General features: G+C 43.0%; 1 protein-coding gene across 2 annotated transcripts in view; it reads right to left on the minus strand.

Moving 5' to 3' along the window:
- PRKCH (protein kinase C eta) overlaps nucleotides 1-23,068 on the minus strand; it is a 206,772-nt gene that overhangs the window by 132,724 nt on the left and 50,980 nt on the right. For both annotated transcript variants that reach the window (XM_010962235.3, XM_045522078.2), the window contains exon 2: nucleotides 12,526-12,589. In XM_010962235.3, coding sequence (XP_010960537.1) covers nucleotides 12,526-12,589 — 64 coding nt within the window. The remainder of the gene's footprint in view (nucleotides 1-12,525; nucleotides 12,590-23,068) is intronic.

A 23,068-nucleotide genomic window follows, 5' to 3' on the forward strand; every position in this document is an offset into this window, starting at 1 on the left:
TAACCTGGCCTGTTTATGTCACAGCATTTTAAAGACTCTTTAAAAAATGCTTTTGGGGTTTTGTCAACTCTCAAAAGACTACACAAAAGTAATATATTCTGCTATGCAGTTTTTTTTTCTATGTGTCCCCCCCTCCCCCCGCAGCTAGCAGACCTCCCAGTCACCAAAAATGTCCAGTCATCAAATTAGATATAATTGAGGGTACGACAGGGTCACCCAAACTTGGCCAGCCGTCAGAACCAGCAACGTGCTTGTTAGGGATCTGCTTCCTTGGCCTCTTCCCCAGAGACTCGATTCTGTCTGGGGCCGAGACTGTAAAATTCTCAGGTGATTCCGTTGCTCTAGGAAAGATCCTCTCCCGCCATTTCATACTGTTTGAAGCCCTAGTTCCAGTACTTGGGTGAATTCCAATCTAAGGACTCGGATCATGTAAGTGCCCTCATTTACCTGAAACAGGAAGTACCATCAAACGCTGTAAGAATTAACCTTCCAAAAGGTGTATACGAAGTCCCTACAGTGTGCCCGGACTGACCTTCAACCTGCTCACTTTTCCAGATGCTTGGTAGAAGTGTCATCATTTATTTATTAAAACTTAACGGATGACAGTTCCCACCACGTTCAGGAACAGAAGACTCTAGCTGGACCTCAGTTTTCTGTGTTTCAGACGGGTGAGCTGCACAAATAACAGTAACTTCTTAATAACCTGTAATTTGAATTGAATTATAGCTAATTACACTTCACAGTGCATGGACTTGTTATGTGTCTCCAGAGAGTACATTGGACCGTTTAATGCTTACTAAGCAATGTAATGGATCCTAATGTAGCTTAGAACAATCAGAAACCCTGATAGAATGCAGGGAACTTGGGAAAGCCTTCATGATACATTTAACAGTTTTTACTTTAACAACTTACATTAAATCATTTTAAGTGGATACAATGGTGCTTTTCAAGCCAAAGGTTTCCATCAGCCAAACGGAAGGCCAGCATGGAATCCAGGTGAACTTCACTTAACTAACAAAGGTATGTTGCTAAAAAGGGAAGTGACATTAACAGGGTGCTGACTTTGTGCCGACACCGACGCTGGTATCTCCCCTGGACCTCAGGACTCGGCCATGTGCCCTTCCCTACTGCTGACTCTCACTCACCAGTCATGACCCTGCCGTGGGGTCTTTGTACATCCTGTTCCCTCTTCCTCCAGCAAAAGCTCGTGGTGCACTCTCTCCCTTTCTTCAGATCTGCAACTCAAGTATCACCTGACCTGAACAGAACAGCACACTCACAGCCTTCCTCTCTGCCCCCTTACTCCGCCTTATTTTTTCCATAGCACTTACCACTAGGCATATTATGTTAATTTGGCTAATTGTGTCTCCACCCACACACCAAACTTTGAGTTCCATCAGAATAAACTCAGTGTCATTAGTAAGTACATGCATGCATATATACATGCACATACATATCACATAATGTCATACATAAATACTCTCTGTGTGTCAAGAGAGTTCTCTGGATCCACTGGACCCAAGGTAATTTAGAAGTGTTGCTTGATCCAGTATATTTTGTAATCAAATGTAAAGTCACAGAGATGGCAACTGATTTTCTCCAAAACAATGTTAGAACTAAGCTGCCACTTCCAAAATCAAGGGCAGTCTCTGACATACACCAAGAGTGTGTCTGCAACCCTGGACCACTGTGGCCCTCCTCGCCCACTCTCAGCCTCATATAGGAAGTCGTCTAGGGCTGAACAGACATTTCAGATGCCGGGGTGACATCCTGATGCTGGAGACAAGTTTTAGGGGAGAACGAAAGAAACAGGTCTTCCTGCCTCTTTACCTGCCCACTGACCCTGGCATTATTGGAGAAAACCTAATAAAAGGGATGTCAATATAACTGGTCTGGCAAACAGAAGCTCTGCTGCCTTGTCCATTTGAAACAAAAAGAGCAGAGAGCTCTGGGGTTGCTGGAAATGAGATTGAAGAGCCATGAAACAAGACTCTGGAGCAATTAATTTTTCTATCAAAAAATTAAATCGTTTCTGTTTTCCCCAAATCTCAGCTCCCACTGAAAGAATACCATATTAGTGTAATTTCAACTAAGAAATATGCAGCTCAGGCAAATTAAGATACTAGTCAGCCTCTGTGCTTTGCAAGAACCTTGATTTCAAAGGAACATGCTGGTAAATGAGTGTCACATAAGGTGAAACTGCTGATGCTCCCATCCGTAGACTTTTGAGCTATTTTTGCAGTTCAGCTTTTAGTGCTTACAGCTCTGACCACTTGCTCAGAAGTACTGTGACCGGCTCGCTCTGCTCAAATCAAGCAAAGGTTTAGCATAAAGCTGCCCATAACAGGCACCGCTACAGTTAGAAACCAACATAGGCTTCTGGGTTGTCTGGGCGTCATTTCCTGACCTCCTTATCCTTATGAGAAAGGGCTTATAACAAAAACCGGCTGAAAAGGTACCATGCACAGCAAAAATAATTCGAAACAAAAAGGACTACAGCTTCAAAAAAATAACTGAATTATCCTGTCGCGTGTTATCACCTAATTGCCACCTACCATCGGTCCCAATATAACATCCACAAATGTCTGTTGGTTCCTTCTCTCTAAATTCTCACTCAAATTCATAGTGCTAGACTTCTGAAAGAAGGATAAAGGGGGAAAATAACCTAGAAGTCCTAAAAATAATTTGGTCTCAGGACCCTTTTATAGTCTTAAAAATTGAGGACTCAAAGAGTTTTGGTTTCTGTGTGTTCTTTCTACTGATATTTGCCATATTAGAAATAAAATTGAGACATTTAAAGATACTTATTCGTCTTAAACAATAACATGTCTATTGCATGTTAATATAAATAACGTTTTTAAGACAGATAACTATATTTGGTAAAACAAAGTTAAGTGAGAAGAGTGGCATTGTCTTAACAATTTTGCAAATCTCTTTAATGTGTGACTTAAGAGTCCAGCTGGATTCTTAGATCCGCTTCTGCATTCAATTTGCTGCAACGTTGTTTTAGTTGAAGTATGTGAACAAAATCCAGCCTCGCACAGAGAGCAATTGAAAAAGAGAGGATGTTTTAATAGCTTTTTCAGGTAATTGTGAATATTCTTTGATACTACATCAAGACTTGACAAGTGGTAGTTTCTTAAAAGTGAGTTGCAACGTGCAATCTAAAAACATGATCAATGAATTTTTATACTGTTACATTAAAAACATAATCAGTGAACTTTTTATACTATTACATAAGGCTATCTTATGCTTTTTATGGATCCTTGACTCAGGCATGGTTTTGTAAACCCAGGCACAGGTTTACTGAGTTATGCAGATCCTCTTCCAAATGTTGACCTATTTTACTATCCAGTATTAAAAAATCACAATTGTTAATATCAACAACCAACTCATGAGAAAAATCTTGCAAGCTGACAAGCTTATATGGTGGATATAAATTTTCCAAAATTCTGAGTATGGCTTAGAGGATCCAATTTTATCACTGGCGTCACACTCACGGTTGTTTAAGTAACAAGCTCACTTCATTCATGTTTAGAGAAAATATCTGACAAAATCCCAAGTCTCCATAACCATAGTTTGTCTTTCAAGTAAAAATGGTGTCCCATGGAAAAAAAAAGTGGTTAACCCAATCCTACAAGTGTTTTTTTCCTTGAGACATAATAGTATTTCAGGATGTAGCAGAAGTGACTTATGCATACATCCCATAGAATATTATAAAGATATATAGTCAAGAGTTGAGCTTAAGAACATTAATAATAATGTCTACTGCTTTGTCAAAGAAATTCTTAAGTGAAACTTTTTTTCCCCTGCAGTTGTGTGGCAATGAAGGATAACTACACTGGCTACACTGACAACCTCACACTTGGTAGCCTGATTCACTCCAAAGTGCCAGCAATTTTACCCACCATTTCTTTTGCACCATTGGTGCAAACATCAATACATTAAAAAAAGACAAGTAAAATCTTAGTATTATAAGGAAAATAGTTTTGCACTATAGACCTCTTAAGAATGTCCCCAGAATGTCCCCAGAGGTCTGTAGGCCACGCTGAGAACCAAATGAAAAATTTTGAAAAAAAACACCACTTAAAAGTTTATCATCGATGGGCAACGAAAGTAAGAGAAGTAGTCAGGAGGAAGCCATTGATGACTGGGGGTATAACCAGGCCAATACAGCTATTATTCCCTGTGCTAAACTCATTTATTTGACTTTTAATTTCTTCCAAGTTCTAGTTTGAGGTCTGCAGTAAAAGAACCTCCAGACAATGACAGTAAAACTTGAGCAAATCTCAAGCTCAGTCTTCCCAGAGCTCTCTGATCCATGACTCACATTTGAGAAGGTGGCACCTTTCCCAGGTCAATGTCAAGCTTTAGGTGTAAGGAGGAGGAATCCAAGGAAAGTCTGGCAAAAAGACATCATCCCTCAAAATGACAAAACTCTGAGGAGGGTGGAATTATACCATCTCAAAGGCAGTTTTCTTCCAAGGCAGGATAAAGAGAAAACACAAAAACGCATGCCCGGTAGCCGGATGGCCCAGGAAGATCTTGGACCTCAGCATCCCAGCCTGAGCTTGTATCTGGGCTCTGGCATTCATTACCCATGAGACCAAAGCAAATCAGTGTCTCTGCGCCGGATTTACCATCTGCATCCTGAGGACCACATCAGCCTCAGAAGTTCGTTGTGGGGAGCAAATGAAATAATACAGACAGTGGCATGAACATACCGAAGTCATCAATTACTAGGGTAAGAGGCTGTCCTGATGCCAGAAAGAAAACAAGGGCTGCTGTTGCTACTTGCTCAATTACAGCCTAGCACAGTGTCTGCTCCTCAGAAGGGGTTCAATACATGAACGTGCTGTCACGGGTGGGAGGAGCAAGCCAACTGTGACATGGGACAATTAGTCTCAAGCCTTTACAGAGGTCACTTCTTTTTCCAGTTCCCCTTTCTCTCCCATTCCCTTAAAGTCTCTTCCTTTCTCTCCTACCCTGTCCCCCAACCCAGCAGTCATTTCCAATGGGAGCCACAAAACTGGCAGGAGAACGGAAGGACCGGCAGGAGAACGGAAGAAGTCGCTCATTCCTCAGTCTGAAGATATGGGAAGAATACATTAAAGAAAAGAAAAAAGCTAAATTTTAAAAATGAAATCAACGAGCTGTCACTGGGCTTGAAACATGAGAAAGGAAAACTGAAAATCAACCGCCATCAGAGATTACTTTTTCTCCTTCAAAAATGTCGTATGTTGTGAGCAACAGATAACAGTGAAAAACTGTGGGTGGCAGCTTTCAAGCAGTAACGCATGTTTCATCAGCCTTGGTGCACGTGGCCACAATGATTTAGCAGAGAACATAGTTATGTGTAAAGCAGTGGTCTGACACAAGAAATTTGAGTGAAAAAATGAAGCAATGGTTCAAGAAGAAGATCAGATGCTTATACTACTCCATAATGCGCTGCCTTAGTAGAAGAAATAAGCAGCTACCAAAATTTAAGCATTTTTCATATTCTTCCTGTGGGAAATACGTATGAGTTCCAAACAAGGTAACAAGAGTCCGAAAGCAGGGGGCTAAAGTTTCAGCCAAGTTTTCTCAAGGAGCTTCACATCCGCAAATGACAAGTGCTTTGTCCAGTTGTGTTTTTGTTTGTCTTTTCCAAAGCTGAATACTTTCAAATTTGCTTTGGGAACTCCGGGGGAAAACACATGTGCACACAGAACTTTTGTCTTACTGTCTTTGTAAAGATACTTCTCCCATTAATTCTTTCACTTTACTTTTTTCTTTTAGGAAACTATCTTAATATTAAACTTTGCAAGTGCCAAATGTTATGCAATGGTTAGTAGGAGACGCTGCACTTGTCATTCATTCTAAGCGAGAACTTTACGACAGAACGGACGGAATTATCTTACTCATGTCTTCCTACCTGCGGTTTTTGACTCACGGCCTCATATTTATTTGGAACTTTTAAAGATATTTCTGAAGTACTTTAGTCATTTAAAGCTTTTAACTTGCCTCTTCATCATATATAAAAATTGAGAATTAAGGATAAAATACATACAGACAAAAAACACCAGCTTTAATTTATAAATGAGAATGGGTAGCGTGTATTCAAAGTTACAGCATTATTTCGACATCAGGGAGGCAACCCAGATTCTGGTTTTTGTCTAGGAAACAGATATTTTAAATGTGTAATTTCAATTTCTTATTAAAAAGAATTTCAGATGCATGCAAACGTAGACAGAGACTTAACAACAAACCTACCCAGATGTAACCAACACCCAGCTTCCACAGCCAATTTGTGGCTAAGCTGCTTTTATCTGTACCCTATCCCCTCCTCCCAACTCTGGATTATCCTGAAGTCAATCTCAGATAGCATGTCATTTCATCCGTAAACACTTCGATATGGATGTCTAACAGATGTTCCTTTTGTTTTAAACAACCACAATATCGCAATCACAGTGAAACAATGTTAACTCCTTCACATCATCGTGTATACAGTCTCCAGGCCCATTTTCTCAGTTGCGTCCTGGGAGTCATTGTTTTGCCATTTGTGTTTGACATGTTCCACATGTTGAAACTGGTTAATATGTTGCTCTTTTGTAATTTTGGTTTTCCCTCCTTCTCTTCTCCCCCTTTTCTTCCAATTTTTAGTCAAGTCTCTTGTCCTATCAAAATTTTCCAAAATCTGGATTTTCCTGACTGCATCCCATGGTGTCATTTAAAACGTGCCCCTGTCCCCTATACTTCCTCTCAACTGGCAGTTAGATCTGGAAGCCTGACCAGATTTGAGCTCAATTTTCTTGACAAGACCACCTCACAGATGGCATGTGGCTCCCATCAGGAAGCACATATTGTCTGGTTTTCTCTCTGTGGGACCATCATTTAAGCTTGAGGTGCCCTGAAACCAGGCAAATTTCACTTATGCGAAAACTACATAATCTTCAAATCTTACTGCGTATTTCTTAATAACATTACAGTGCAGCAACATCTTTCCTGATTTGTTCTCACATAAGGGGCTATCACCATTTAATTTCTTTGTGTTGCTTCTCTTCCAATTATTGCTGCTCTGAGTTTAGTTCAATGCATTTTCTTCAGTTCTTCAAACCTCTTTTTTTTAATCCACTCCACTCTCCCAGGTAAGAACTAGTCCAATAAAGTGATGATCAAACAGGGTCACAGTGACAGCATCTGTCATTGTGAATTACAAAGCCAGGTCTCTGTCATCGCCTTAATAAATTTCAGCTTGGTTAGGTGGTCGATCCAGTTGTTTGCCTCCAGAAAGGCTTAGCCAGAATGAAATAAAGAGTGACATGAGACAGCTTTTTCAAAGTAATCAATCACTTCTATTGTGTCTATTTCAGCAGCAATGCTCAGGAGAGTTCTGTATCTGATCAAGAGTGAGAACACCTTTCTTAGATAAACAATGGTAATGGGTTTCTGATCCAGTAGATAATCTTATGCCTTCGGCGCTGCGACAGACTTCCACAAAGAGTTTTTCTCGTTCCATCTCAGTTTGATGAAGAGCCCTCACTGCAGGATTTTAAGCAGGCTCACTCCTCACCTCGGCATTAAGCAGAAACCTGCACACAGCACACTGGATCATCACCTTGTGAAGCTATGACTGTTAACACCAATTCAAGTGGGACTTTCCAGAAAGCCTTTTATGTCCTGTCTTTTCTTCAAACTTCATTATCAAACATTTTGATGCCAATTTGGAAGATGTTATACCATCTGGCAAAGCAGTCCCTGGCATGCAGTAAGCACTCAAATATTATTGGATGAATAATGAATGCATTAATAAAATGAGTGTTCATTAAATAAACCATCAACATCATTGGGGTGAGTTTGACAAATTAGGATCTGTGAGCCAGGTCCTTAATTATCGGTATTCCACAGAGTTCTGTTAGTCAGCCTTGGTTTTCTCTCTAAATCTTCTCACTGCATCCCTTCATCCATGTGCTTGTCTCCCACTGGCTCCCAGAGATATATCTCAAGCCGAGATCTCTTCCCAAACTCTAGACTCTTATTTCTAGTTCTTACTAAACATCTCCATTTGGGTTTCCCACAAGCTTCTCAAACTCCACCTGTTCAAAGCTGAATTCATCACATTCCATTCCCATGTCTCTACTCTGGTAAATGACTCCACAACATCCTCTGAGCATCATCGGAGGCTCATCTCCATCCCTGACACCCTATGAACTGCCAATTCCTGTTGATTTCATGAGTTATGCATTTCTCATAGCGGTCCCGTCCCCTGCATCCATCCCCGCAGATTCCAACTTAACTCGAGCTCTAGAAATCTCTCCCTTAGACAACTTTAATAGTCTCTTACAGGCTGTCCACACCCCTGTCTCCTCTTATGATCTAACAACCCCCTCCCCCAAGCCCCTTGTACCCACTGCTACCAAGTCACATTTTGTTTCTCTTTCCTTAAAGCCCCTCAATGGCACCCCATCATGTCTACTAGCCTAGAAGTAGTGTGACCATGCAATTTATCCTCTAACCTGGGATCCTTCTGAGAGTGACAGGTGATGTTGTTAATAGTTATACTGGTACAGCAAATAAACTCATTCTATCCCAGGCAAACTGACACATGAGGCCCTCCCAAGTCTCTGCAAGACCTCCCACTGCACCCCCACCTTTGGCACCCGCCCCCCACCACCACTTTCAGTCTCCAGAACCCGTCACTGTTTTCTCACCTCTGCGCCTGTGTACGGACCATCTTCCCCTCCTGAACTATCTTCCCCTCCTGAACTATCTTCCCCTCCTGGCAAGTTTCTATTGATCATTCCAACTTGATTTAAACATCACCTCTCCTGTGAAGCTTCCTCTAAAATCTTCTGCCTGCTCTGATCACATATTCCCACAAGCCCACATTGTGCCTTGGACTCATTCCTGCGCTGGGACCTGGGCCCCTTCACTGCACACATGGGCTGCATCTGCCCCCAGTCCTGTGAGCTCCTTCACCAAAGCATCCATGTCTTGTTCATCTTTACCTCTTCAGCGTCTGTGATGAGATCACAGGTCTGTAATCAGCAGGTGTTTCTCATGACACTTCTGAATCCTATATGGTATTTAATAAAAACTTTCTTGCCTTCGCTGCTAATTCGGCATAATTAATGCAAGATGAGAAGACGAGACAGGATGAAATAAGGAGTAGTCAGTAGCTCCTAATGCCAGTCCTGTACATCACAGACTACATCTCCATTTCAGCAATTGCTTTTTAAAGGAGAACTCTGGGACTGTAGTATCTGGGCTAAGGGCAGAACCCCCATAGGAGGCCATGAAAGGGAAACAGGCATGGCGATAAGCCAACATCATATTAGAAACTGTCCACTCAATTCTTGAGGCATCTAGTATAAAATAAAGGCATTGTCAAAAAAAACCACACCTGCTGGGCATACATGGGGTCCCAGGCAGGGGTGGGGAGAATAACAGGAATCCTGCTGCCATGACAACAGGAACACAGGGATAAGAACCCACCTGCATGCCTTCCTAGAGCACTTTACAGTTTGCAAAGCCCTTCCCTATGCATTATATTATCTGACCTTCAAAACGACCCTGTGAGATAGATCAGATGCACCCCAAGGCTCTACCAACATATCTTGAGTTTGACAACCCCTCTGGGATCCCAGGTCAATGCCCCTGTCATAACCTGAGACACACTGGGGAAGTCTGACCTCATCCTGCTCCCTCATGTAAAATCCTTCAGTGTCTGAAATGGGAACTCAAACCCCAAATGTTCTATCAGTCAACCTGTCGCCTGATGGCCAGGGATCACCCAGGGTGGCTGATAGGAGTGAGGCCAAGCCAGCGACATCCTCACAGCATTGGGTCTAGGGCTACCACAGCAGAGGCAGCTGTATGGGGGCTGGGGGGCTCCATTCCCTTCTTGTCTAATGCACACAGAGGCTGCTGCCACGTCCTCTGCAGCTGACAAGGCAGCTGAGCCCTAAGGCAGTGGCAACCAGCCAGCTTGAGCTGAGCCCCCAGCCTAGGAGAAAACTAACAAGACAAGCCTCCCACAGAGAGAGCAAGCAGATCTGAGCTTTTAAAACATAGCCCACGCAGTGACGCCACAGCTCCTGAAATGTCAACATTAAAAATCTATTTCTCATGGCTAAAACAGCTCTTTTAGCATCTTTAAAAATATGCAGACACACCCAAGAAGGATCTAGTACTAAGATATCAATCACTATCACTTTAGTGTGAATTCGTCTGTGAATTCACTATCTTCCTTATTAGCGAGTATTCCTGGAGAGAGGAGATCCCTGGGCATCTTACTGGACTAAGAGACAGCTGAAGGAACAAAGCAGGAAGGACTAACTTAAAGGGAGGCAGAATTACCAAAGATGAACTCAGCCTGCCTCACAGTTTCACCCAGGGTCACTTCTGAAAGGAATACAATTGCAATGACCTGGAAAGAACTCACCCCTGGGAAGACTTGACATTCCCTTCTTCTTACCACTAAAACTAGTAAATTAATACTATGAGAACACCAACGAGTATTCCAGTGCCACTGCCTTGATTTTTCTACTTTACAATGAAGGAAGATAGAAACGTAATAAAATTTAGTCCTAGACAGCCAGTGGGGCTCTGAAAAAAGATGTCAAGTAATGACTATGGCACCGTCAGGCCTGGTTCTAACACGCGTGGCCTTACTCCATTGGTCCCTTGTCGCTTAGTGCAGAAAGGTAGTTTAGCATATTCAAAATCTCACCCACTCCTCATTCTTGCCTCTTTTCTCACTGCTGGGCTTGCCTATACTACGGTTGTGCACACGTTCCATGTGCTGTAAGAATGTGCTATCGGCAGTTTTCTGTGATACAACATTACATTGTGTTCAACTGAGTTATGAGTAGATTCATTTTTCTCACAAATCCTGAATGTACAAGATACCAAGCAAAACTAAGAGACCTGTGAGCAGGCAGGAGACCCCCAAATAGTTTTTTCCTGTTCAGGCATCCCAGGTTTCTGCTAATTTCAATATCAGAGCAAAAAGATAAGATGCAACGATTGAGACAACAGGTTGAGAAATGTCAACATGAAGACAATTTGCCCACATGAATGAGTAGTGTTGGCTGAGAGGAGAGAAAACTGTTTCTTAAAGAAGGTGTTGCCAGTTTGCAAAACGCCACTGCCAAGCAGATAAACCATTAAGCCACACATTTAAAGATCTTCACGAGGATTTTAGTGATGGTGGAGAAGCTTGTAGTAGACTAACTCTCCAACCAAAAACTAACATTTTTAGAAATACAGTATAAAACAATTCACTGGAAACATCGGAGAGCAACCAGGAAAGGGACAGAAAATAGAGGGAATTTGATCTGCAAATTAAAACCACAAGATAGCATTTCATATCCACCAGAATGTCTAAAATTAAAGAGAATGACCATAGCAAGTGTTGTTGAGGATATGGAGTACCTGGCACTCTCATACATTGCTGGTTGGAATATGAGACCACAAGCACTTTGGAAAACCATTTGAGAGTTTCTTATAAAGTTAAATATGTATCTCCTCTATTACGCGGCAATTCCACTCTAGGGTATTTACCCAAAAGAAATCAAAGTGTAATTTATGTGCAAGAATGTCTATGGAAGCATTATTCATAATAACCCCAAACAGGGAAAACTCCAAAATGCCCATCAAGAGGAGAATGGGCAAACAAGATTGTGCTACATTTATATAATGGAATACCCAGCAATAAAAAGGGACAGAATACTAATATACACAATGATGTGAATGGGTCTCATAGAAATTATGCCGAGCAAAAGAAATCAGACACAAATGAGAATGCACAATGTAGTTCCATTTATATGAACTTCTAGAATAGATAAAACTAATCTATGGTGGAAAAACAAAACAAACCATTTATTGCCTCTGGCAGCAGGGGACTGATTGGGAAAGGACACGGGTAACTTTCAGAAGGACGGAAATGTTCTATGTCTTGGACTGGAGTGCTAGTTTCACGGCTGTATGCATTTGTCAAAATAAAATTCTTCACTTCTGATCTATTCATTTCACTGTATATAAATTTTGCTTCAATTTAAAAAAAAATTGGGGAGTGAGAGGTGGGGGTAGTATCAAGGGAAGAGGAACAGAACCCCTGAAAGGACAGAATGAGATAAAGATTATAAGGAAGAAGACATGATCCTTAGATTTTTTAATACATTCAGGGGCAAACTAAAAGGTTGGTCCCAACCAAAAATCTCAAGTACAGTCTAACAGACATAAAACAAGAGAGACAAGAACCTCTTGAACTAAGAACTAGGATGATGATGAATAAAATTAAGAACTCAGTGAGTATGTTAAACAAAACACAAGGTCACCAGAGTTAGCAAATATAGTTAATCTGGCAACCCAAACCAACAGACCATTAAGACAACAAAATACCAGCCAGCCTAATTTAAACAGTCAATTTTTTTAAAGCATCTTTTACAAAATGCTCTTCTTATAATTTCTGTGATAGAAATTCCTACAGAGCATGAAGTAAGATTATACAAATACCAGAAAACACCCAAAACTCATTCTTACCTTCAGAGAAACTCCCTGTTAGGGTTATTACGACAAATACTTTCCCTTCCGGCTCGAGATCCACCTACAAAGAGAAAAAATTGTATGTTATAGTCAGATTTTGACGTATTTCTTGTGGGCCTCTTATAACGCTTTACAGAGAGGCCTCAATGTGCAAATCGCAGCCACAGATCGGATCTCAGCCTTTCATTAAACAGTAGAGCAGTGAGCAACTAGGGATAGTGCAAGAAACTGTAATGGCTGGAAAGCAATCTGAAGGAGATCCATCTTGCCGTGTTTTCTCAATCTCGATTTTTTCCTCTTCCACTTCGGCTCTTTGTGACATTGATAAGCATCCATAAACATGGTCATTGTTTTGGAGACACCTCTAATTTACAGGCACCATTTGTAAGAACAACACTCTATTAAAGCATGTGGCAAGTGTGTGAAGGGGAGAAATAATGGCAACACATTAGGCCATGAGCAAACGTGGCTGGTCAGCGGCAAGCCTGTAGCTGCAGGAAGGGATGAGTTTGACTGGAAGAGTGCTGTCTCTCTCTGAACTACTTCCACCTGAGTGCAGTCCATCTTCAGGAAGCAGCAGGGAAGGCGGTACCCGCACTGTGCCTTCCATACTCTCAACACTTTCCAGGAACATCAACTTTCCTTCAAGTTCTTATCTATGAGCTGAGAAAATAAGACGCAACTTCTGCAAATGAGGCAGCTTGATGTCTTCTCACTAGGTCCCGTCCTCGGTACACACTCCTGTGTCCCAAAGCCCCTTCCACAGTACATCCCCAGGACGCGGCAGTGCCCTCCACATCTGCTCTGACCACCCTGGCCCAGGCAGGCAGGCTTTGCCCTCCTTGTGCTAACTGTGAACTACCTGTGAACACCTCGAGGCCATGGACTCCGAGGTTCTCCTGGACCCAAACACATGAATTTACAATTGTCCTGAATAAAATCTTGTCTGGTTTATTAACCCATGGCTCCAGTTCTGTCTTTGATACTTCATCTAAAAGAGAGAGGTCCAGAGATGCTGAGTATAGATGTGGATGGCCATTGGGGTAGAATATTAAATTTAAATGAGCTGCAAATCATGTGGTACAGTGTCAGACTAGACCAGGATGTGGGCCCCCATCTGACTGCCACCACTGGCTTTGGACTCTAGACAAGGTCCTTAGCCATCCCGAGCTTCACTGCTCTTATCGGAAAGTCCATGATGTCATTACTCAGTGTTTCTGACAGGGCTTCCATCCCACCATCTCAAAGAGCCTTAATCATACTATTTACTGTTTTTATTGTACCTATAGATGACAAATACTGAAGAAGGAAAAAAAATGCATTGAACTTATCCAAGCTCACCACCACCTATTTTTAAACACTACACCCTGAGTATACTTTTTCAAAATAAAAGACACCTGTTTCAAACTGACTCAGAAAGCTTCATCTATATAACAGCCTCTTCTTATAAACCCTGCCTCTCTCTTCATGGAATCCGCCATCAGTGCGGTTACCACACTGTAACTCGCCTGTATTCACATCAGCTTCTTGCATCACGACTGCTGCTCACTTAACGATATCCCCTTAACTATCTGAACGCCACTTGTGAACCTTGATGGAACAATTCTGAAAATAGAGCTCTCTGGAGAGATGACTAAACAGGATGTCAGTCTCTAATTGTCTCCAATCTGCCTTGACTTGTTTCAAGTCAAAAATATGTTATTTTTGAAAGCCACTCCCTCATCTTTAAATATAAAAGCCTGGCAGAGCCACACACATGCACACACATTCGACCTCACAACATCATCTGCTGCTGGTGCAGAAGGAGCTGCCGCCAGCCTCTGGACAGACGGACTGACAGGCTGCCTCCGCAATCCAGCCCACACGCTCCCTCCACCACTGCCCGGGGGGCCCACAAAGAAGTCCACTCCACCCCGATGGGCCAGGAGCAGCTCTGACAGATGGCAGGAGACTCCAGCACTTGGAGCCAGAAGCCCTCACAGTTCGACAGGTTTGCTTCGTCGTTTTTGCCCCATGCCACCTTCCCGGTGGAAAAACCAGACACCAACGCCGTCTTCAAGCATTAGTCCATCTATGACCTCTGACCTGAGAACAGCTTTTACCAACTGCAGGTCGAGACTCATTAGTGAGACAGGAAAACAATGTAGTAGGCTGCACACAACAGGGACCTTTAAGTAGAATCAAGTGGAACAGAAAATGTTAACATGCAAAATAGTAAGAACAAGAATCATGGAATGAAAATACTGTTTGCAGTTTTGTATGCATGTATAAGGGTATAGTGGGTTTTAGGGTAAAATGTATTCCTTACTCTGTCACAGAGAAATAGTTGGAAAAGGTGGCCTTAGCGGTTACCTGTTCCAGCTCCATAGTGCTGACAGTTGCTGGCATTTATTCATGGTGGTTGCTTAGATACCTCCAATGACAGCCAACTCACTACCACCACAGCCGGCCGCTTTCATTCCTGTACCCCAAGGAAGATCTTTCTCTAACAGCAGAAATGCAGGGACCAATAGTTTCCATTCACTGACGCCAGTTTTGCCTCTACAGCTATAGTGTATTTTATCTCCAGGTGAACATCCATTCCAGCTTCTGGGAACAGCATTTCAGCTTTATCTGAAAACTGCCTCACCCTCACATTCGCCCAAATGGCTCAGCTGAGATCCTATCCCTCATTCCAGAGTGGACACGTGACCCAGGTTTGCTCAACAGAGCAATGAATTCCCTCGGCTGCGAGGACTGGCCTGGAGCTGACATGTGCCCTGTATCTGGCCACCTGAGTAAATGCTACTCCCTACCCTCAGTCACTGGTTTGGGTGTGGGCACAAAAATCCGAGTCTGTCCAATCAGGCATCCTGAATCTACAAGGAAGAATTAGAGTCTCACTCCTGCTGGACTTCAGTCTGGAAGCACACAAACTTAGGAGTGCCTGGCCCCCTTCTTGTCACCACGCTGGGCTGGAGAATGAAGCCAACAAAGAAGAGAGAGCTGAGAGACAGGAGGAGACCAAGGCTTGGTATCATTTAAACCCTTAGATCAGGCCTCCCTACTTCTGAACTTCTTAGTTATTTGAGCCCACAAATCCTTTTGCTTTAAGGCCAGTTTGAGGAGGGGTTTCTATCATTCACACCAAAAAAGACTCATCTAAATTGGCAGCCAAAGAGAATAAGTCATGTTTTTAAAGACAATCATCACCTCCCCTCTACACCTTCTCACATCCACGCCATCCCTTGCGATCCGCTCCCTGTCTCCCTCTGACACTGAAACAGCTCCTGGAACCCTTGTCACCTTCCAGCGTCAGATCCAAAGATGCTTCACCTTGGCTGGCCTCTCCGCAGCATCTGATGCTCTTGCTGGCTTCCTTCTTGATGCATCTCCCTGGCTCCTTGCTTCCCCTCTTCCCTGGTCCTCCCATCACTCTTCCCTAACTTTCCCTCTCAGGCTCCTTGCTGGCACACATCTCTCTGGCTGCCTTTAAACCCTGAGGCTCCTAAGTCCTCTTTTCCTTCCACTGCAAGATTCAGACTTACGATTTCCAAACCTACCTGAGATTCTCTGGGGTAGGAGAAGGAGGAAAAACAAACATAAGAGAACCTCCAACAGGGTGTCGTCAAGACTCTTTTCTTGAGCCTCGGGCACAGACTTTACTCTCAAACATACCTGTGCACCTTTTCTGAAAGTGTCTCACTGGGATAAGTTCCTTTAACTCAACTTGTCCAGAGTCCAAAGTCTTACCCTCAACCCCTAATTGACACCTCCCATTCCTGACTCCACTGTTTCCCCAGCAGCCCGAGTTCCCCACCATGTGCGGATCCAGTGAGTCCACTTTCTGAGCCTCTCTGAAACCCACCCCTTCCTCTCCACTCCTCCTGCCATGTCTCACCTAGCCTCTGGTGGTGGATCTGTAGCTGATTTTTGTCTCCAGACTCATTGTCCTCTAGCTGCTGCCAGTGACATTTCAAAGATGACACTCTGACCATGTGATGTCCTCACTTAAAATCCTTCTCTGTTCCCTCTCCCTTCCACGATAACATCCAAACTCCTTCGCAAGGTACACAACAGCCCTGCATGTAGTTCCTCACCACCCCAGACACATAAAATCCGCATCTCAGCCCCTTTTAACTACGTGTAGACTCTCCAGGCAGGTGTGCTATTTCACTTATAATCTGAGAGAACAAACTATGTTATGTGTCAGACAGTGTAATGGAGAATATAGTCCAAATCGTGAAAAATACCCATTACCTCTCTGAAGCTTATTGCCTAGTGATTTGGGACATGAGATCTTGTAAAAAATCCTTTCTTCTCTTTTTCACCTATCAAACTCCTATTTGTCCATTGAGACTCAACTCAAAACTCACCTTTTACAAGAAGACCTTTCCAGACCTCCTTTAGACAGTTGGGCAACCCCACACCATGGTGGAGACCATTGCTGGAACCCACTCAGGTTGCAGGCACTGACGCCCTGCCTCTCAGGACCCTGCCTTGCACATAAATGGTTTTGTGAATGAGCGAGTAAGTTAACATATGGATATTCCAAGCAGCTTTTCCTCCTTTTTCTTGTCTTTCACCATTCTGATCAGTTTCCTCCAGACACGCTCCAGTTTCTCCACATCCCCATTAAAGAGCGAACATCAGCCCATAGGTGGAACCAAACCTTAACAAGGCAAAGCAAGGTTATCACCAACCTGGATTTCAACACTGACAGCGTCCCGTAGTGATACAGCTACAGACTTTGTAAACACTTGGACAAACCCCAGTGGTCCAGCTTGAGTTTGCCATCAGCTAAAACCCTTGCATCTTTTCCATATGCTGTGAGGCTCTGCTTCCCACATCCTGTGCAGTGCTTAGGCCCCAAATCCTAAGAGCTCTGTATTTTTTCTGTGAAATTTCACCTGGTTGTTCTTGGCCCCAAGGCAGATAGGATCCCAAATCCAGTCATTCAGTCACCCTCCTCCTCAGCTTTATGGCCAAATCAGGTCCTGGGATAACCTGTCACCACCTAAGGCACTTACAGAATGTCCACCAGGACAGAGCTGAGGTCAGAGGGCTAAGGAGGTCTTACACAGAAATCCATGCACTGAGCATTCTTTCTGTAACAGTCATTCAGGGAGAAGTGAATATGCAAACCCCTCTTTCCTACAGACCTCTTCTATTAGTGAGGAGGGTGACTCGTGGGCCCTTGTCAAAACCCAGAAAGCAATGATCTTTGAAAAATGATATTCTTATGCACAAATAGATAAATCACCAAAACTCAGTGTAAACAAATGGTGCTGTAACCACCAGGCGTCCATATGCACAGTAGTGAACTTCAACTCATACCTTGTAACTTACACAAAAATTAATCAACATGGATTGAAGACCTAAATATAAAACTGAAAACTTTAATACTTCAAGAAAATTATATCAGAGAAAATCTTTGGCACCTTGGTTTAGGGAAATATTTCTTAGATATGAAACCAAAAGCACAATCCATGAAAAAAATGAAATAATAAACTGGACTTCATCTAAATTAAAATTTCTACTCTTTGAAAGACACTGTCAAGAGAATGAAATACAAGCCACGAATCAGGAGAAAATATGTATAAATCATATCTGACAAAGCACTTGTATCCAGAATAAAGAACTCACAAAAAACTCAGTAAGAAAACTTTTTTAAAAAATGGGCTCCATCACTTCATTTCACTGAAGAAGGTATAATATAAAGATGGCAAATAAGTACATGAAAACAAGTTCAACATCATTAATCATTACAGAAATGCAAATTAAAACCACAGTGCAGTAACAATACATACCTCTTAGGATGGCTAGCATTAAAAAGTCTGATCACACTAAATGTAAGAATGTGGAGCAACTGGAACTCTCATATGTTGTTGACAGAACTGTAAAATGGTACCATCACTTTGGAAACAGTCAGCCATTTTCTTAAAGAGTTACACACACCTCCCATTTGATCCAGCCATTCAACTCCTAGGTATTTAGTCAAGAATAAAGCAAGCATATGTTCAAAGATATGTATGCAAATGATTACAAGGGCTTTTTTAAAAAAAAATGATATAGCTATACAATGGAGTAGTATTCAACAATAAAAAGAATAAACTATTGATGCATGTAACAGCATGGCAGAATACTAAATGAAAGAAGTCAAACGAAAAAGAGTACATTCTGCCTAGAAAAGGCAAGACAACATATAGTTTTACATGACTATATAGTTTCTATTGTGGCAGAAAACCTATCAGCGGTTGCCAGGGGACAGGTAAGGGAAATAAGACAGGTGATAGAGAAGTATTAGAAAGGGGCAGGAGAGTACTAAGACAACTACATGGAAAAGGAATACTCTTTTTAACAAATGGTGCTAGGACAACAGGGTTCCACGTGCCAAAGAATAAAGGCGGACCCCTACCTCACACCATATAGAAATATGAACTCAAAATGGATCACAGACCTAAAATAGCTAAAACTGTACAACTCTTAGAAGAAAACAGAGGATAAATTTTCCTGACCTTAGGCAATGGCTTTTTAGATGTGACATCAAAATTACAAGTGACCAAAAAAAAAAAAAGATAAATTGGACTGCACCCAAATGTAAAATTTCTATGTTATAAAGACAAACAGAACTGTCTACACCTCACTGCCCAAATGGCTTTCCCAAAGTGCCACTCTTGTCAACTCTTCTCCATGTAAGCCTCCAGTGGCTTCCGAGTGCCTTCAGAGGAAAGCTCACCCTGCTTCACCAGGCTTTCCAGGGCACCGCGGGCTCCCCTCTTACTGCCTCCCCACTAATTTACCCAAACCTCTTTTTCACACTTCCATGCTTCAAACCTGCTCTTCCAGTCAGACCCGTCTCCTCACTGTGGTACAGCCACACCTGCACTCATGCTGCTGTCTCTGCCTAGAAAGCCTTTCTCTCTTCCCCTCTCATTCATCCCAACCTTGACTGGATGACTCCTGGGGTCAGGACCATTGCCAGGTGCTCAGGATTCCCCAGAGAAGCTCCCTGGGGCTGCCAGAGGAATGAGCAACGGAGTGCACCTGGCAAAGATGACGTAGCTACAGGAGCTGAAGGAAGCAACTTTTGCCAGGAAGATCCTGACATGCACATTGACCCCTCCAGTCTCAAAATTCCCCTCTCGATCATTATCTTAGTATTTACCTCTGCCCTTGAACAATTACATGAAACTGCATAGACTTACATCTCATCTCTTGCAGTAAGTCTGCAAGCTCTACTCCAGTGGGATCTGACACTTTTATATTCCCCAAAGGGCCCAGCAGAGTTCCCTGAACCAGGTCAACACTCAGCAAACATCTGTTGATGTGGTCTAATGAGCTGAACTGGAAGGTCACCTGAACACCTCAACGTCATCACCCATAAAATAGGAATGATAGTATTCCATCCTGTAATAAATACTCTAACAGCACTTCATAAAATATAAAAGCACTTCGAGATGGCTCCAAGGCAAACCAGGAGCATATGAACCACGCAGGCCCACTGCTTGGGGATCATACTCTGCTAGCTTGATGTGCCAGCAGGTCACCAGCACCCCCTCCTCTCACACACACCCTGAGCCAGTGTTTCCCTTCCCTCGGCACCACTTTGCAGAAGTTGGGTGAGTCACTTATATCCCTGATTTGGTCTTCTTGCCCATGAAACAAGAGGACTGTCTAAAAACCTCTCCAGCTCTAATGCTCCATGATTCTAAACAGGCTTGGATAAAAGCCTGCACACAGGACCCAACGGAAACACTCATTTAATTAACTGGTAATAATTTACAACCATTTCCCTTCACAAAAGGCATTAGAATTGATCACAGACAGGAAACTTCTGGCTGCTTAATATTCATCTCAGCCTGGGTTAAGCAAAAGGATCTAACATCTTCAAAGGAAAAAACCCAATCCTTCCTTTGGGCAAAGGTAGAAGGTTCACCCAGAGTCAGACATATGTGATGTTCAGATTCTCGGCTAGGTGGCTGGGCTTGGGCATGTTAGGTCAGTCATATCACCTAGCTCCCTGGGAACTTGGGCTAGACTTGTGCCCTCAGCTCCTAAGCGTGCTCCCTGCCAAATGCCAGGCCTCGGTGTTCCAGCCTCGCCTCCACGCTGCCAAGGCCAATGGGAGTGGCACTGGCTGATGGTGTGGCCTGATGGCTCTAGACAGGGGCACAAGGCAGGAGCTGGCCAGCGCAGCAGGTCTGTGCTGGGGCCGGGAAAATGCAGTGGGCAGCTTGGGTCCTGTTAGTCAGCTGCCTGGAGAACTCGAGTCAGTGTCATGTGCTGCGGACACCCAGCACATCCCCTCACCACGGGAAGGAGTTTAAAGGAAAAGCGGGTGAATGAGGCAAATTCTACACCCCTGCTGATTTTCTGTTTTCATCACTTATAATCATCAGACAAGCTTTATGTGTTAAAAGCACACTGGGAAGCACCACAGGTTGGAAACAATCAGGAAAAGAAGATGGCAAAAGCTGAACAGAAAAGTGAGACTTGTCAAATCTGACTGTAGTTTAAAGCAAAGGAAAACAACATCTTTAGTCAGTGATTAGATCATCATCACGCTAAGTCTGGACCCTCCGTGCAATCAAAGAGGATGGTGGGGACAGAGCCCTAGGTTGTGACCACAGCTCTGGGGGCAGGTCACCTGGCTTCTGCACTCAGACAATGAAAGTGGACTAGGCTTTAAGCCCCTTCTTATATCTAACAGTCTATGATTCCAAGCCAGAAACAGGTTCTGAACTCCAGAGGAAGTAAAGACCACTGATGAGTCTGTCTCTAAAAGGCACACTTAAGCCTCATGATGACTCTTCCCCACACCCAGCTAAGCATACCCACAAAATCACTGTAAATTTCAGTTTAGAATTATTTCAGCTCACAGCCCAGTACCCCCCCCCCGTCCTAGTGTAAAAAATGTACCTCCTGGCAGAAGTCCAACTCTTTTGTGTTAAGAGTAGTTTTTCTATTCTGTTCCATTGGTCTGTATGTCTGTTTTTGTACCAATACCATGCTGTCTTGATGACTATAGCTCTATAGTATTGTCTGAAGTCTGGGAGAGTTATTCCTCCAGCCTCTTTCTTTCTCTTCAGTAATGCTTTGGCAATTCTAGGTCTTTGATGGTTCCATATAAATTTTATTACGATTTGGTCTAGTTCTGTGAAATATGTCCTGGGTAATTTGATAGGGATTGCATTAAATCTGTAGACTGCCTTGGGCAGTGTGACCATTTTAACAATATTGATTCTTCCAATCCAAGAGCATGGGATATGACTGAAAAATTGTGCTGAACACTGGAATTTGACACAACATTGTAAAATGATTATAAATCAATAAAAAATGTTAAAAAAATAAAATAAAATTCAAAAAAAGTAACAAATCATATCTGTATACACTTCATGTATATATAAATATACACACACAAATCTACATATATTAAAATTTACATTGTCTAGTAATAAATTCCTTCATATTCAGTCAATAAAAAAAAAAAAGAGTAGTTTTTCAAAGTTCCTCTGACCAAAACAAAAAATCAGGAATAAAGAGTCCAGGCTGTGTATCTCTGAGGACTAGAATGTTTTTTCTCTGCCAAGGAGAAGGCTAAGGATAGACAGAAACGGTCTCGCTGTGTAAGTGCTGTGTGTGTGTGTGTGTTTCTCTCAATCTTTGACTCCAGTATGGGAGGGGCTGAAAACATAAATTAGATGAAGGATGTCTTAGGCTCTTCACACTGCACTACAGCTCCCCCCTCTTTACCTCCTAGGGAGTTTACTTCTGCGCCGGAAGGCCCACCCAACAGCTTCTTTGCGAATGATGACAGGCTCTGAGGGGATCTGCCCAGCCAGGAGACCCAGAGCTGCTGTACTCCTGGTGGACCAAGAAGGGTGGGCCAAGCTCTTCTGAAGGCAAATACCCACCCTGGAAGTCAGCAGAGGACTCACAGAACAGCACCCTCCAGGACTACGAAGGCACCTTCTCCTCCAATAAGGTGTTGCCCCCGCACCAGGACCTCGTGCCAGAACAGATCCTCAAGTGAAAGAGGAAACACAGTAACTATGTCCCCCACATCAAAGAACGCTTTAAAGGGGCACTTTCTACATGATCTCCACCCTGCTCTTTTCTGGCCCATAGACCCTCCTAGAAAAAGAACATGCTCTGTCCTTGCCAGGATGAAGTATTAAATGAAAGGGAAGGACTTTAGACTGTGGCTGGAGGTGAGGAAGTCACACATGCCCCGCCCCCAACCCTCCTCGGTGGCTCCACAGCCCCCTTCCTTCTTCACAGCCTCTGTGGGTTGTCTGGGGAGAGCCGTCAGCCCCACTGTGAGCCGCCTTCTGAGGCGAAGCTCCCACAAGAAGGGAGAAATATTAGGAGGTAGAGAGTCTAGTAAGCTCTGCCACAGAAGATGTCACTCAAAAAAAAAGGATATAAATAAATCTAGAATTATTCTACATTGTAATGGAGGAATAAAGCAAAACCAAAGCAAGGAAGAAGTCAAAGCTATACACAGCATACTTTAAAGCATTCAAGATGCTTTATAGACTTGTCTCTCTAATTTCTC

The sequence above is a fragment of the Camelus bactrianus genome, chromosome 6 (genome assembly GCF_048773025.1).
Source record: "Camelus bactrianus isolate YW-2024 breed Bactrian camel chromosome 6, ASM4877302v1, whole genome shotgun sequence".
In the NCBI taxonomy this organism is placed as follows: domain Eukaryota; kingdom Metazoa; phylum Chordata; class Mammalia; order Artiodactyla; family Camelidae; genus Camelus; species Camelus bactrianus.